The sequence below is a fragment of the Lasiodiplodia theobromae genome (genome assembly GCF_012971845.1).
Source record: "Lasiodiplodia theobromae strain AM2As chromosome Unknown scaffold_2, whole genome shotgun sequence".
Classification (NCBI taxonomy): Eukaryota; Fungi; Ascomycota; class Dothideomycetes; order Botryosphaeriales; family Botryosphaeriaceae; genus Lasiodiplodia; species Lasiodiplodia theobromae.
Window position 1 is genome coordinate 902,975 of NW_023336495.1, and position 13,071 is coordinate 916,045.

Genomic DNA, 13,071 nt, shown 5'->3' on the forward strand with positions numbered 1-13,071 from the left:
GTTGAGCTGAAGCGATGAGAGGGTATGGAGCGTGGAAAGTTCACTACTGCTGCCGGCGCATTTTTTAGAGGTTCGGTCCAAGATGGATATCACAGTTTCTAGACAGTCACAAAAGACCTACCAATGCAGTCTTCCAATGTACGATTCTTCGAACGATCGACACTGTTGAAGTAGTGCGGAGAGCCGCTCATAGTAATCATCCAGAATTGAAGGCCTGTTTGGGCCTAGTCCCACCTGTGTGCATAGTCTCTACTAGTTGCCATGCGCCTTCGAGGATCAATCCATTATGCTTTCAATTTACCTCTGCGCCACTCGAGCGGCAACCACAGTGAAGTCTGGTGCCTTGCAGCGCAACCTCGATGGAAGGCTGGACAGAAGGCCGCGAAGGAGGGCGAGTTTCGTGGGCAGAACTTGGTTGCTGGATGCGCTGACGGCACGCTAGCCGTCCTGTCAACCGACGAGAACGACCTGAGATTCAAGTCTTGCTTGATCTTCCCCATTTGTTCGGTCTCGTTTAAATTTTGTCGAATTAGAAAAAGTACGACGCAGCACTGATTCCAGTGCTAGCTAATGGCCTCGATATTCTTAAAAAAAAAGAAAAAGGTACTCTCTCTTTCCAATTGTCTTGAACAATCGGAAACAAGTATAAACTTCTTCAAGCCATCATGAGGGAAATAATTTTGCTTCGCTGCAGCCTCCTTGAAGCACACGTTAAGATTTGCTACACGGAGGCTTCATCCTGACTACTCATTCTACGATGTAACACTAACATTTCTTTGCTTTGAGCTACTAACCAGTATCCTCCCTGATAGACCACATGGTCATTGCATTGAATCCATGCTGCCTCAATGCAATCCCAGAGTTCCTCGAACGATGTTTGCAGCATAGTGTCCATGTCTCCGTGATGAATGGAAGCGGTTCTAGACACGCTAAGAGGAGCTTTAAGAGATGAATATCTGCGAGGGATTCTTGTAATAATAACCAGGGGGGCTAAATAGAACTAAGGGGGTAAAGCTCACATGTAAAGGCATGGAGGAGAAGGTAGCTGGTTCTCGGGAGCCGGCAACGTGCTTTTCCTGCGTGGGACTGGCTTTGAAATGTTAATGCCGAACCCTACAGCAGGCATGTCGTACGATCCTATTGGTGATATTTGCCTTCAAGTCTTGATCGAGCAATATTCTTCCAGCAAGGTTTCTATAGAGGTGTTCAGAACTGCGGGTAAGAATTTAGAGACGCTCAGTGCACAATCGTTGCTTATGCTGCCACGAATGGAAGTTTATAGTTCGGGTCACTGGAGTGTCAATTGTATCTGCGATTGCGTGCTCTCCTAATTGTCTACCAATTACCTATCTCTGCCCTGTGATGAGCAGAAGGCGCAGCTGGACGCGTTTCACGAAACTGGCGATGGTTTGTTGGTTCTAACTGGATTCCAAGGATATACTGCCAATCCAAATTATACGCACAGATTCGAGACGACCCTGAATTTACCTCAGGGAAATGTCGCAAGGGCGATCAGCCAGTTTACAGCTTTGTGAATGTGGCCTCAAGATGAACCGTGGGACGATCAGGCACAAGTTTGCAGGATCCAAAATGAGAAAGGGGTGTCATGGTCGAGTGCAAGGAAGGAGAGAAGGCTGGGTTAAATGCTCCAGAAAAGAATGATGGGGACAATAATACATAATTCAGAAGTGTCCCTTGGCAGTTCGTGTAGAGGAATCTTCGATGGTATCGTGATGGCAATTGTCCAAAAAGCCATGCGGCGGTGTGCGGAACGGGATTTATTTGAGGGGTGCAGATCGTCCAAGGTGAGGAGGCCGTGAGAACGTGCCTTGGTCCAACAGGGCGGCACTCGCCGGGCGACCTGGGGTCGCACGACAGGTGTTGACCAGAGGGCGGGCTACTACCGGCGTCTTGGCCCCCTGTTGCGTCATATTTGGACGGGCGGTTGGGGTGAAACACGCGATTGCCTGAGAGAAGGGTAGCACAGCCTCAACAGCAGGACGCAAGCGGCGTGTATTTATTCCCCCCGTCGTCACCACTCGCCCCACACCCCACATTGTTTCTGTAAATAAGCTCGTGTTCTGCGCGATTTCTCGGCGCGCGTCGACGAATCACTTGCCCTTAGTTTGACGGCTAGGCGCCCAGTCGTGCGATACCATCACCGCCCGCGGCCTCCGCGGAGGGGCGTTAGATGGGATGGGCGATCGCTCCCGAGCTGAAGCTTTTCTAGTCCCAGGCGCGGACCAACGCCAGTTCCGGTCGATCCCTCACCCCTCTACCACTGCTGCCTCTGAAGAACTTCCCTCCAGCCATCCCATTGGCAGTTGACAAGCCCGCGCGCCCGTCGTTTGAGTCGCGAGTCCGCGCCAATTCCTCCGAGTGGCTGGCGATGCGCGAGAACAGTCCGCGGCTGACCTGACCCATGCGGGAGCTATTAAAGCTTCGCCTGACCCTAATCCTGCGTTCCAAGAACAACCAACCACCTACATTTAAACTTCCTTTCCGTTCCGTTCCCTTCCTTTCTTTCTTCCTTCCTTCCCTCTCCCTCCTCCAAACCCGCTGGTCGTCAAGAGGAGGCGAACAGGAAAAAGAAAATAAAACACCATCACCCTTCCCCAATCCCCAAAACAAAACACAATAAATACACAATGTCCTCAACAGCAAAATACCACCCCCTCCTCTCCCCCATCTCCTCTCCCCGTCCGTCCCACTCCCCCTTCTACATCACCCCGCCCCGCAGCCCGCACAACATCGACGTCGAGCTCGAGCCCTTCGGCGGCGGCGAGGAGCACCCGGCGCCGCCCCCGCCGCTGCTGCGCCGCCACAGCGCCGCCCACCGCTTCTGCCGAGTCTTCGCCCTCGTCGCGGCGTGGGGCAGCATGACCGTGTTGGCCGTCGCGCTGATCTTGTTCACGTCGTACAAGGCCATGTTGATCTTGACTGGGAAGGGCGGGGGAGATGGTGGGCAGCATGGAGGAGGAGTGCAGGGAGGAGCGTATGTAGGAGGAGGGGCGGGCGGGCAGTACGGTGGGCAGCACAGTGGTGGTGGTGGGCCGTGAGGGATGATGGCTCGGTGCGAAGAAGGATTTAATCGCCATTGGGGGTTTTGTGAGGGCTGAGGAGCGGTGTGGTGGTGTTGATGTGAGTTCAGTCAGTGATGAATTGTCGATGCCGATGGAGTGCGTGGAGGCTGACTTGTGTAAAGCTGGATCCACCTGGTGGGAGAGGCCATGCTCGATGATGCGGAAGGACGAGCGAAGAGCTGGCTCTGACGCTTCCTTGGCTCCCTCTACTCAGCAAGCATCGAACTCGCCGACCTCTTTCCATCATCAAGCCTCGCCGCAAGCAATAAAGACGCCGTAGGATCTGGGATACGAGCAGCATGGAGAGAAAGGAAACAGCGTCAAGCGCGGCGGAGGTGGAGAAGGGAGTAAATAAATGTGCAGCCCAAGACGGACCGCACGACCGCCAGTTTCACACACATACTGGCAGGTGGGATGACGGTACTTTCCCTATCCACGTCTTTGTTCCGCGAAAAGGGACACCGCTTTCCATGAGCATGACTGGGCATGCTGGAGAAGTACAGGGCAAGAAAGACCTCTTGACATGGGTCACAAGATGGGTATGATCATGAACGTTTACTCCGACTGATGTCATCGGCATCGTCCTCAGTGGATTGATGCCGTACGTCCTTCGGCCTGCGGGCGAAACAGTAGTTTCTGTTCATAAGCAAATGCTATATCTAAGACTTGATCATCGAAGAACACCTCACATATCTACGATGATTTCTTGACTAAGGACCATATCATAAAATATTGGAGCTTGATGTGCTGAAGAATGTTATACTAGGGCCTGTGATCTTGTCTACATTGTGAACACCGCAACGGTGCCTGCGTCACAATCTGCAAGATGCGCGGCGTGGTTGTTGTTGTATCATGCCCAAGTCGAGAAAGGAAGTAAATGAGCCATTCTAAAGGATAGGTTCATGCTGTCATTTTGAGGAATTGCAACCGAAGGCTAGTGCGAAGAATTTCAGGGTCCTACCACCAGCGGGAGCCAGTGCAGCGGAAGGGCTGCTACGATAGCTCTCGTCCAAAACCGAACGTTCCATATCCTCTTCCAGTGCAGTAGTGCGGCGCTTTCTTAACTCTTCTTGCTTCCGCTCGTAGTCTTGATTTGCATTGTGCATCATTTCAGCATTGTAGACTTTCACATTCCGCGTGTAAGCTTGCTAGGTGAGAGGGTCAGATCCAGTACTGCTCGATTTGCGATGAGCGCTTGAAGGCGGCGGAGCCTGTACAGAACCAGCCTGGCGGGAAGGCTGAGTGGAGACTTTAGGCTCATGTGGCTGGAGCTTGGAGTGGACAGCAGTATTGTTGTTCCTCATTGCGACCTGACCAGACTTGGCCGTAGAAGTCAAAACGCCGGCAGCGTCAGAAGGTGAATCACCAGGGTCTGGAGCCGGAGGATTGACAGCGAGCTTCTTGGAAGGGCGATCTGGAGCATCTGTTGGGCGTTTACGGGTAGACGCATTCATCGGCTGGGCAGAAATCTGACTGACCACTGGCTGAGAAGAAGTCTGGACAGTGGAAGTGTTCGCCAGGCGAGAAGAAGCCTCACCGTCCGCTGGCCGCGAAGAGGCCTCGCCGACCACTGGCTGCGACGAAGCCTGATCAGTGGAGTGGCCCACTGGCCGCGAAGACGCTGGAAGAAGTTGGCGTCTAAAATGCCCTGGTGGCACTGGATCCATTCCGAGAGGTGAGGCTGATGGGGTGAAGCTGTACTCTGCGCGCTGCACTACCTTATCGGCCGCTTTCTCTCTAGATATAAAACCCCAACCCATCTGCCGTGCCAGGTCGAATGGATGGAGTGGAACTTCCTGGAGAACAAAGGAAATAGATTCTAGCTTCTGGCGGACGTAGGACGCGAGCGCCTGGGGGGTGAATGGTTGCATTGCGGAGGAAAAGCCACAGCATAAGCTGTCCCCAGGAAGTGCCTTGTTTAAGAGCCATCTCCAACTCGTGGATAGGTAGCTCTTTCGAATGAAGAGACTTGAAGCGGTGCGTTTGGAACCATTTTTGAATTTCACGGACAACGAGCGGGATGACATTAGGTGGCCAGTGGGTAATCGATGGACGAGGCAAACCAACGGGAGAGGTGGTGGCCCCAGAAAACTCCATAAAGCAAACGAAAAAAGGCTCGATCTTTTTAGACCCATAGATCTCTGGAGAGAAGCCGCCGGTTTGCATGATGTCGTAAAGTCTGCGGAGCTCCTGGTGTACCTTTTCTGGATCCGGGCGTTTAGTATCCACCCATACCCCCATACCCCCATACCCCTACTGCTGTCGGATCCGTCGCTTTCTAACCTGGGATTACAGGTACAAAGGTAAACCGCGGCTGGTTTGGGAGAGTCAGAAGCTGGAGGATCCGGGCGGCGATTCTCGGCCACGGCGACGGGCTTAGAAGCGGGAAGATCATGGCTTCGGTCGGTTGAGCGGTAACGATAGCCCCGGCCATCGTTGTCGTAGCGGCGACTGCGGCTTCAGCGGCTGCCGTCATGCCGAAATCGACTTCTGCTTCGACTGTATTCATCATAGTAACGTCGAGGTTGGTTAGCTTGGAGGCTGCGACTCCGAATCCTGCCGTTATTGTGACGTGGGCGGTAGGAATCTGGTCCACGGAAAGTTGAAGACTCCTCCACCAGCCGGGCGGAAGATCCGGCGAGGGACGCGGCATGCTTGAGTTCTGCGTGTGAAAAAAACGGTAGAGCTGGAGGGTGATTAGAGGCGTTGACGACGGTGGAGGGATAAGAGAACCGAGAAGGAAGGACGTGCCTGCCACGCAGGCTGCGTCGCTGCACGGGAAGGCGCGCACGGGAAGGCGTGGAGGGCACCTTCTACAACAACCGCTCATCACGGACCGCATCGCCGCGCGATTTGCGGACTGCAACACGGGCTTCGTTGCGGTTTTCACAATTCCTGTTAGCCCGGACGGTGAGCCATTCTTCTTCGACCAGGACATTGCCATCCCTTGATTATCTCCACAGGTGTACGAAAGAGCCTTCTGTGATGGCGAGAAATCTCAGTTGGCATGGGCTATATTGCAATGAAGCAGCTGGTGGTCTCGGCCTAGCAGCAGTTCAAGCAGCCTGATCTCTTGGCGGTGTTGAGGTGGGCGATATGCAGAGTCACATCACCTGAGATTGGTTTCTCAGCCGAATGTGGAAGGACAAATGCTGACGCATTGCCGTTGAGCCGCCATAGCCTTCAGTTCTGGTCGTACGGGTGCAAAGTCTGCCGTAGCTGAGTTTAGGTGTGGAGTTGACAGGGCTGATTCAAGCGAGTTCGGTGCATGTCGTTGCTTACTGTTACACCAATCACTGAACAGTTACACGAACGTGAGGCTGCTCTCCGCCGTGATAGTGGGCTAAATAGGGTTTGCTCTTTTGGAAATCACCACGGAAGAATTCCATAGCCTGCTAAATGTGGATGATGGGATCTATATCCGGATAGATTTTAAAAAAAGGTCAAGGCTGCATTTTCCTCCGGGTATTTGTTGCTTCATAGAGGAAGAGTGCTGCGGCGTGACCATGTGATGGTGTATAAAAGTGGAGCGGTGTAGATAGCCCTCTGTGGGGGCCGGACGCTAATTGGGGCAAAGCTGAAGGGCCGAAATCAGGCATCGCGCATGAGGGGTTTATGGTGTAGCAATCATGGTGGCTTAACCCCGCAAATGGCCCCCGCGATGCAGAAGGCTGTGCGGACCGATCGGCAGGCAGGGCCCGAGACTAGGGTATCACGGATGGGGCTGAAGACAAAGAGGTAGTAGGTGTGGTACGAAAGTTGACAGTCCAAGCCTCGTACGTAGTGGCACAGCGAGCCAAGGAGGGGGCGCTGCATGTGGATCTGAGTAAGCGGAGAGGTATTTGGCCGCACCGGCAGATATGTGGGGCAAATGATCCTTTGAGATTCGAAATGCAGGCCAAGGTGCGCCTGATCGACGGCAAAAACTAAATGTTTTGAAGGCAGCTCATGGTGGCGGATGGTGTCGCAGATGCTGGCGCAGCTCAGACCAGCCTCGTCTGGGGCAGCCTGACTCGCTGCCTTTTCCCTGCGTATTCGATGCGCGGAACCTGGCCAATGGGAGATGCGGGTGCAAAAGCGTGATATAGCATTGCTGCTATGCTCTGCTATTCAGCGTCCTATTAGCGGCCGACAGCAGAACAAACAGCGGGCCCACCGTGGGAGTTTCGGATGCTGGGTACAGGAATGCTTGGTGAAGCAGACGGCGTGTAGACGTCGGCGGGCCGCGGGCTCCGCGTGTTCCAGAGCATGATAAGTAGTAGCGGGGCGTGGGGACGGCGAATAGGGGGGAATTACCGCGCGCGAAAGATCTGCTAGCCCTACGGCGCGATGACGCCATGTGATTCGCCCTCTCGTGAAGAGGCACAGGAGCGGTTGTGAATTGGGGCGCAGCGAGAGGCAGCGGGGCGGAGGCGCGACAGGCTGGAGCGGATTGGCTGCCGCCCAAAAATAGGCACTGGGCAGTCTAGCACTCCACGCCGCTCAGTGTTTGACGCCGTTTCAGCGCCAGCGGGCGAGGCCAAGCAGAAAACGATGCAGCGCTCTTCCGCCCGAACAGAGGCGATCATTCGTGTCCACCAAGCCACTCCGCGACACCTCAGCACCGCACGCCCAGCCTGCGCCAAGCGCCCAATCACCGCCTCGGCGCATCCCTGGGATATGAGAGCTGCACCACCCTCTTGAAGCTCTTTTGCATCTCTCTCTCCCCGACCCAGGACTCCACCCGGCGCCACCATGGACTCCTGGAACCAGCAGAAGCTGCCCTTCAGCAAGAAGCGCCTATCCAAGACCGTCATCGTCTCGTAAGCCGCTCTGCCCGTCGTCCCGCCCCGCCCGCCGCTGACCGTGTGCGCTGCCAGATACATCTTCGACTATGTTATTATCGTGTACGTCACTTGCTGCTGCAACGCCACAGCACACGACCTCCTGCCGCTCCCGCCCGCCCGCTGACATGCCTCTAGAGTCCTCATCATCGCCTTCTACGCCCTTGATTCCGTCGAGCCGCACCACCAGGAGTTCTCGCTGCGGAACTACACCCTGCAATACAAGTATGCCGTCAAGGAGCGCATTCCCGTCTTCGACCTGTGCATCATCGCCGTCCTGGCCCCGGCCTTGATAATCGCTTTCTACACCCTGGTAATCGACGGGATCTTCTCCCACAACAGGGGTCCTGCGGGATCTTCGGGTAGGCGGAAGCTTCTGGGAAAGTATCGCATGAAGGACAGGCTGTGGGAGCTGAACTGCGGCGTTCTGGGCCTGATGCTTTCTGTCGGCGCTGCCTTCACCATCACCGGTACGCCCTACCGCCCAGAAACCGCCTCTGCCCGAGCTAATTGGAGACAGGCTCGTTGAAGAATGCTGTTGGCAAACCGCGACCCGATTTGATCGACCGCTGCAAGCCCAACGTCTTCGAAGACCCCCTGCCCTTTGGCCTGTCGAACCACAGCATCTGCACGCAGACTGACAATGCCATTCTCAAGGATGGCTTCCGCAGCTTCCCCTCGGGCCACAGCAGCAGTATGTCAGCCCATTCCGCTATCCCTCGATCTGTGCTAACCCGCGCGAAGCTGCCTTTGGCGGACTATACTACCTCTCGATCTACCTCGCTGGCAAGCTCCACGTGCTTGACTCCAAGGGAGAAGTCTGGAAGAGTTTCATAGTCATGGTCCCGACGCTTGGCGCCGCCTTGGTTGCAGCTTCACGAATCATGGACGCCCGTCACCACCCATTTGACGTTCTGTCGGGTAGTCTGCTCGGCATTCTCACTGCCTGGGGGTCCTACCGCCAATACTTCCCTCCCGTGAGCGAGACTTGGCGCAAGGGCCGCGCCTTCCCGATCCGTAGCTGGGGAAAGGAGCCTGAAGCGCCGCCCGAGGCCTATCCGATCAACCACGAAGGAAGGGAGCCACTGCGGGACCCATCGCTGAAGACGATAGACGAAGAGCAGCCGATGAGGGGCGCTGATAATACAGGTGCGACCAGCATCGAAGAGGGCGAGGCCGGTGCCAACGTTTTCAGGCAGCAGATTTCGAACTCCCAACGCCATCGCCAGCTCGCAGCCCAAGCCTACGGAGACGCGCGACCGACCCCATCTTCAGTATACACAGCAGATCTGAACCGAACCCCGACGGCGACAACCTACAACTCCCAGCTCCCCAGCTCGAACCCCTACGCCCCAACCTACGCCGCCCGGCGCCGACGTGGTGATAACTATAGCTCGTCGTCGTCGGAAGACGAGGCCGACGAGTTCGAGCTGCAGCGCACCTACACCCTGTCCAACCCCCAGGCCGTGTCGACCAATCCAACGGCCGCCTACAATCCGGTCAACGACACGTTTGGCGACACTACCTACCCTGCCCAGACGTCCGGTCCCTTCGCCACGCCGCACGACGAGGCCGACCTGGGAGCCGGGATGCATAGGACGTCGCCGCCGCAGGTTCCGCCGCACTCCGCACCCTACGGTTCCGGAAGGGGCGCAGACTACTAGAAGGACTTTTCAAAAGGCTTCGAAAGCCTGGGAAACTACTGCAGGAAAAAGCTGTCACGAAGCAACGGGGATGTTTTGGGGATCTCACGAGGTCCCTTTTCTGAAATCTCTTTCTTTCTCTGATTGGATTGTGTGGAATTTGGGTATAAACTGCGGTTCCATTTGAAAAAGAGCGTTTGGCTTCTGCTATATCCCCCCATATTTTTGCTGTTATAAAGCGGAGCTCTCACGTAAACGTCATACACGAAACACACACATTTCCAGGTGTTTGAGGTGTCTTGTCTTTTTGACCCACTTCTTCCATCTCTTCTCTCTTTTTATTTGGCTTCTCGTCTCTCTGTGTAGGGCACATATTTGGTTTTCTTGTGGTCCGGTGGACTGGACAGACAACTTTAGGGCTTGAGTTGTATAAGTAGAAGGGCTCCACCGGCTGGTGGGAGATTTTGGCTTTTTTGCTTTCTTGGACTTTTTTGGTTCTTTTCATGATGACGAATGAGAGATATCTTTGTGCAAATTGTTCTTATTGGTCAGGACTGAGGACTGACAGATTTCGAGCGCTAAACTAAACACTTTAGGGTGATACTCGAATGAACGTCATGAAGAATGTTTGGTCTGATTTCGAAGTTGCTCGCCCGTGGTCACCACATTGCGGATGAGCCTATTCCTACCGAAGAAGTGGCAGATTCTAGAGAATTTCCACCAACGAATGGTATGTCAACCAAAATATCCATCAAGACACAAAGCCACTTAGGGCCTTCGTACTAACTCATGAAGCGCGAGCCTTGTTACTTCTTCAAACCTTTTTTTTTGTTTTGGAGAATGCCGGGCTAGTGGCTATCAAAGATAAGCTCAAGCGTTCTATGCCATTTGCGGAGACTCCCCGCATTGTGTGGAAGGAGTCGGCATCCCGCTACGGAAATGTCCCGTAGATCCTCTACTGTAGGCAAAGCTTCTCATTCCTAGTCTCCAATCCGGAACACACTCTAGCCTGCGAATAGACGGTAGACTAGAACAAAAAGTGAGACTCTCTGACCTTAGCACTTAGCCGTTGACATTTCTTAGTTGACGAAGCCTACTGCATGAACTTCAGCATGAATAATAATACTTAACACATGTCGCTCTAATGCAAGAGAATGGTAGAATTGCTTGAGAAGGATTTCTGAAAGTGCTATACTCCCGTGGAAAACGGGACCTAAGGCGTTGCCAGAGTCTCTCTTCCATACGTCAGCTTACATCACTTGCGCGAACCAGGTTGCGGCGATAGACTTTACTCGTCCCGTCCCGAAAATACCTGCACTGAACGTCCTAATGTGGTTCCCGCCCCCAGATTTTTGAGACCCCTGCCGGCCCCGAGTACGGCGTCATGGATCAATATTGAGCCTGTGGGACAGACTCGGTCGGGATAAGATACAGAAGGTTATTGTAGCCGAAGGCTAGCCCTAGGAGAGATAGACTTTCACAATATCTGTGAGGAATGAATCGCCTTTTGCGTGTAGTTGAAGCTCTCGTCCGGAAGTAAATGTGAAATTGACAATTATACGTTTACTTCTGGACGATAGCTTCAATTGCCCATGACGTGAGCGAAAATTAAATAAAAGTTAGTCGTTGGCTGTAATAGCTCGCTATACACGAGCTTTTGTTATCAGCTCGCGACTTTTCAGAGCAGACATCTATTCAACGATTTCATATCGAAGCGCTACACTACGCGAGCGATACGACTTCACCGCCTACTGCCCCTAAAAATATGCAGACTGACACGAGTGGGAAATTAATCCGAAATGCACGCTTCACTCAGCCGGTGACCGACTCGAGAAAAATTTATCGAAACGAGTGCAAATTGAACTGAGACAAAATTACAGAGCTGCTTGACAGGCGACCTGAAAACCTATCATGCATCGAGAACTAGTCTCCAACATGAACCTGGTTGACGCGCCAATAACGAGGGCGAGTTCGAGCAGCTCCTTTAATGACTATGTCCCGACCTTTTTTTTTTTAAAAAAAAAAAGAAAACAAAAAGACTCTCATAGAGTCGGGCAAAGTAGTGACGTCTATGACTCTTCGATCTCGCAGGAGTCGCCTCATGGCCTGATTTTCGAGGGTATAGGCGAGTTTTTCGATAGATAGCAGGTCATTTTGGATTATCAAGTCGGTGAGCTGCAATGGTGGGGGGATGGTATCCCACACTTGTGGAGGCGATCGGCGACATTCTGGTCAAGTTATGTGTGCGGCGGGACGCCTTGTTCCGGCGAGATGTGGTCGCACGGGGCGCGATATTATGCAGATGGTCCAGCACAGGGTAAAGCTGTTTATGCCTTCCCAGGGTGTGATTGACTATTATATGTCTAAGAAGAAGTTTGTGGAGGCTAAGAGGAGGTGTGGAAAGGGGCTGGATATATGAGGATTAGCTGTTTGATGTTTGACGCTCGACGCGAAACTCTGATAGCTTCGGATGCGTAGCTTGTGGCAGGTCAGAGATGGAGTTTACATGCTAGGCATTTTTTGGTGGACGTCTGGCGCTCGACCCACACAAGTAGATGAGGTTGAAGTCAGGACGATGTTATTTAATTCTGAAACCTGCATCTACGTTTGAACTTAGGTTTTAACCATCCATAAAGGGAGTATGTCTCTTTAAGGGTAAACTGATAACGGTAACAGCTGTTACAAAATTTCGTGGAGCTATGATGAGTTACTGCTCATTGTCAATTGTGGTACGTCGTGTTACCTGGGCTCCATGTTATACGTCGTAAACAGGCACATCTTTACCAGCCATCAATTAAACTAAGAATGCGACCACGACTGCGGTGAACAAGGCCCGACTCGAAGTATGAAAGAGCTGTAGTGAAATCTAGAGTCAGCCTTCTTCAGCCTTTGAAGGTTTCATAGATTGTGAAAGTGAGTAGACTTTGTACGGAGCGGTGTAGTAATGCGCAGTACTTGTTTTAAATGGTGACACTTGCCAGTCCAGTTCGCCACTCGAATATTCCGAACGCCACAAGATCTTGACCAGCTCAAGCGTCTTGCGTTTCGTCGCATTCTCTGATCGGCGATTATTACTTGTATCGGAGCAGATGCAGCAAGCTTCGGGATCAGTTCCGTGTCTCAGAGGCATTGGCAGCGAGCAAGCTCCAGATCAGAGCGGATAATTAAATCGACGACATTATAGCCGTAACGAGCCAGCGTGTGCGGAACATGAGGGTAAGACAAAAGCTTACGGTCCACACGAATCGTATGTTTTTCCTCTTGTCTCGCGGCCGTTGCGGGAAGCTGACGCGATAAGTTAGCTCGCAGGTGCGGGGGAGCGCCAACCTCTCCAATTTCCCGCGCGCCGGTTTTTTAATTGAAGTTTGCCAGCGAGAACCCTTCTCGACCCACCCCGTCCTCTTTTTTTCCGTTCGCAGCCGCGAGACTCCTTCGAAACGCGATCCGACGGACCGGGGGGTGGAGAGACAAGACACACGCAACAGGTTGACGTAATCCAACGGAGAGAGACGACTGGACGAG

The 13,071-nt window shown here is 53.3% G+C and overlaps 2 protein-coding genes across 2 annotated transcripts; both read left to right on the top strand.

Annotated features, from left to right (window-relative positions):
• Positions 1-2,648: 2,648 nt before the first annotated feature.
• Positions 2,649-3,059, top strand: LTHEOB_801 (uncharacterized protein; the record flags this gene model as incomplete). Its single annotated transcript, XM_035517440.1, has 1 exon — positions 2,649-3,059. The coding sequence occupies one exon, from the start codon at positions 2,649-2,651 to the stop codon at positions 3,057-3,059; it is 411 nt and encodes a 136-aa protein (XP_035369560.1).
• Positions 3,060-7,817: 4,758 nt separating this feature from the next.
• On the top strand, positions 7,818-9,570 carry LTHEOB_802 (Pap2 domain-containing protein; the record flags this gene model as incomplete). The annotated part of the gene is made up of 5 exons (XM_035517451.1): positions 7,818-7,885; positions 7,943-7,969; positions 8,045-8,376; positions 8,427-8,600; positions 8,651-9,570. 5 exons carry the CDS (start codon positions 7,818-7,820, stop codon positions 9,568-9,570), a joined length of 1,521 nt encoding a protein of 506 aa, XP_035369561.1.
• Between the last annotated feature and the right edge of the window lie 3,501 nt (positions 9,571-13,071).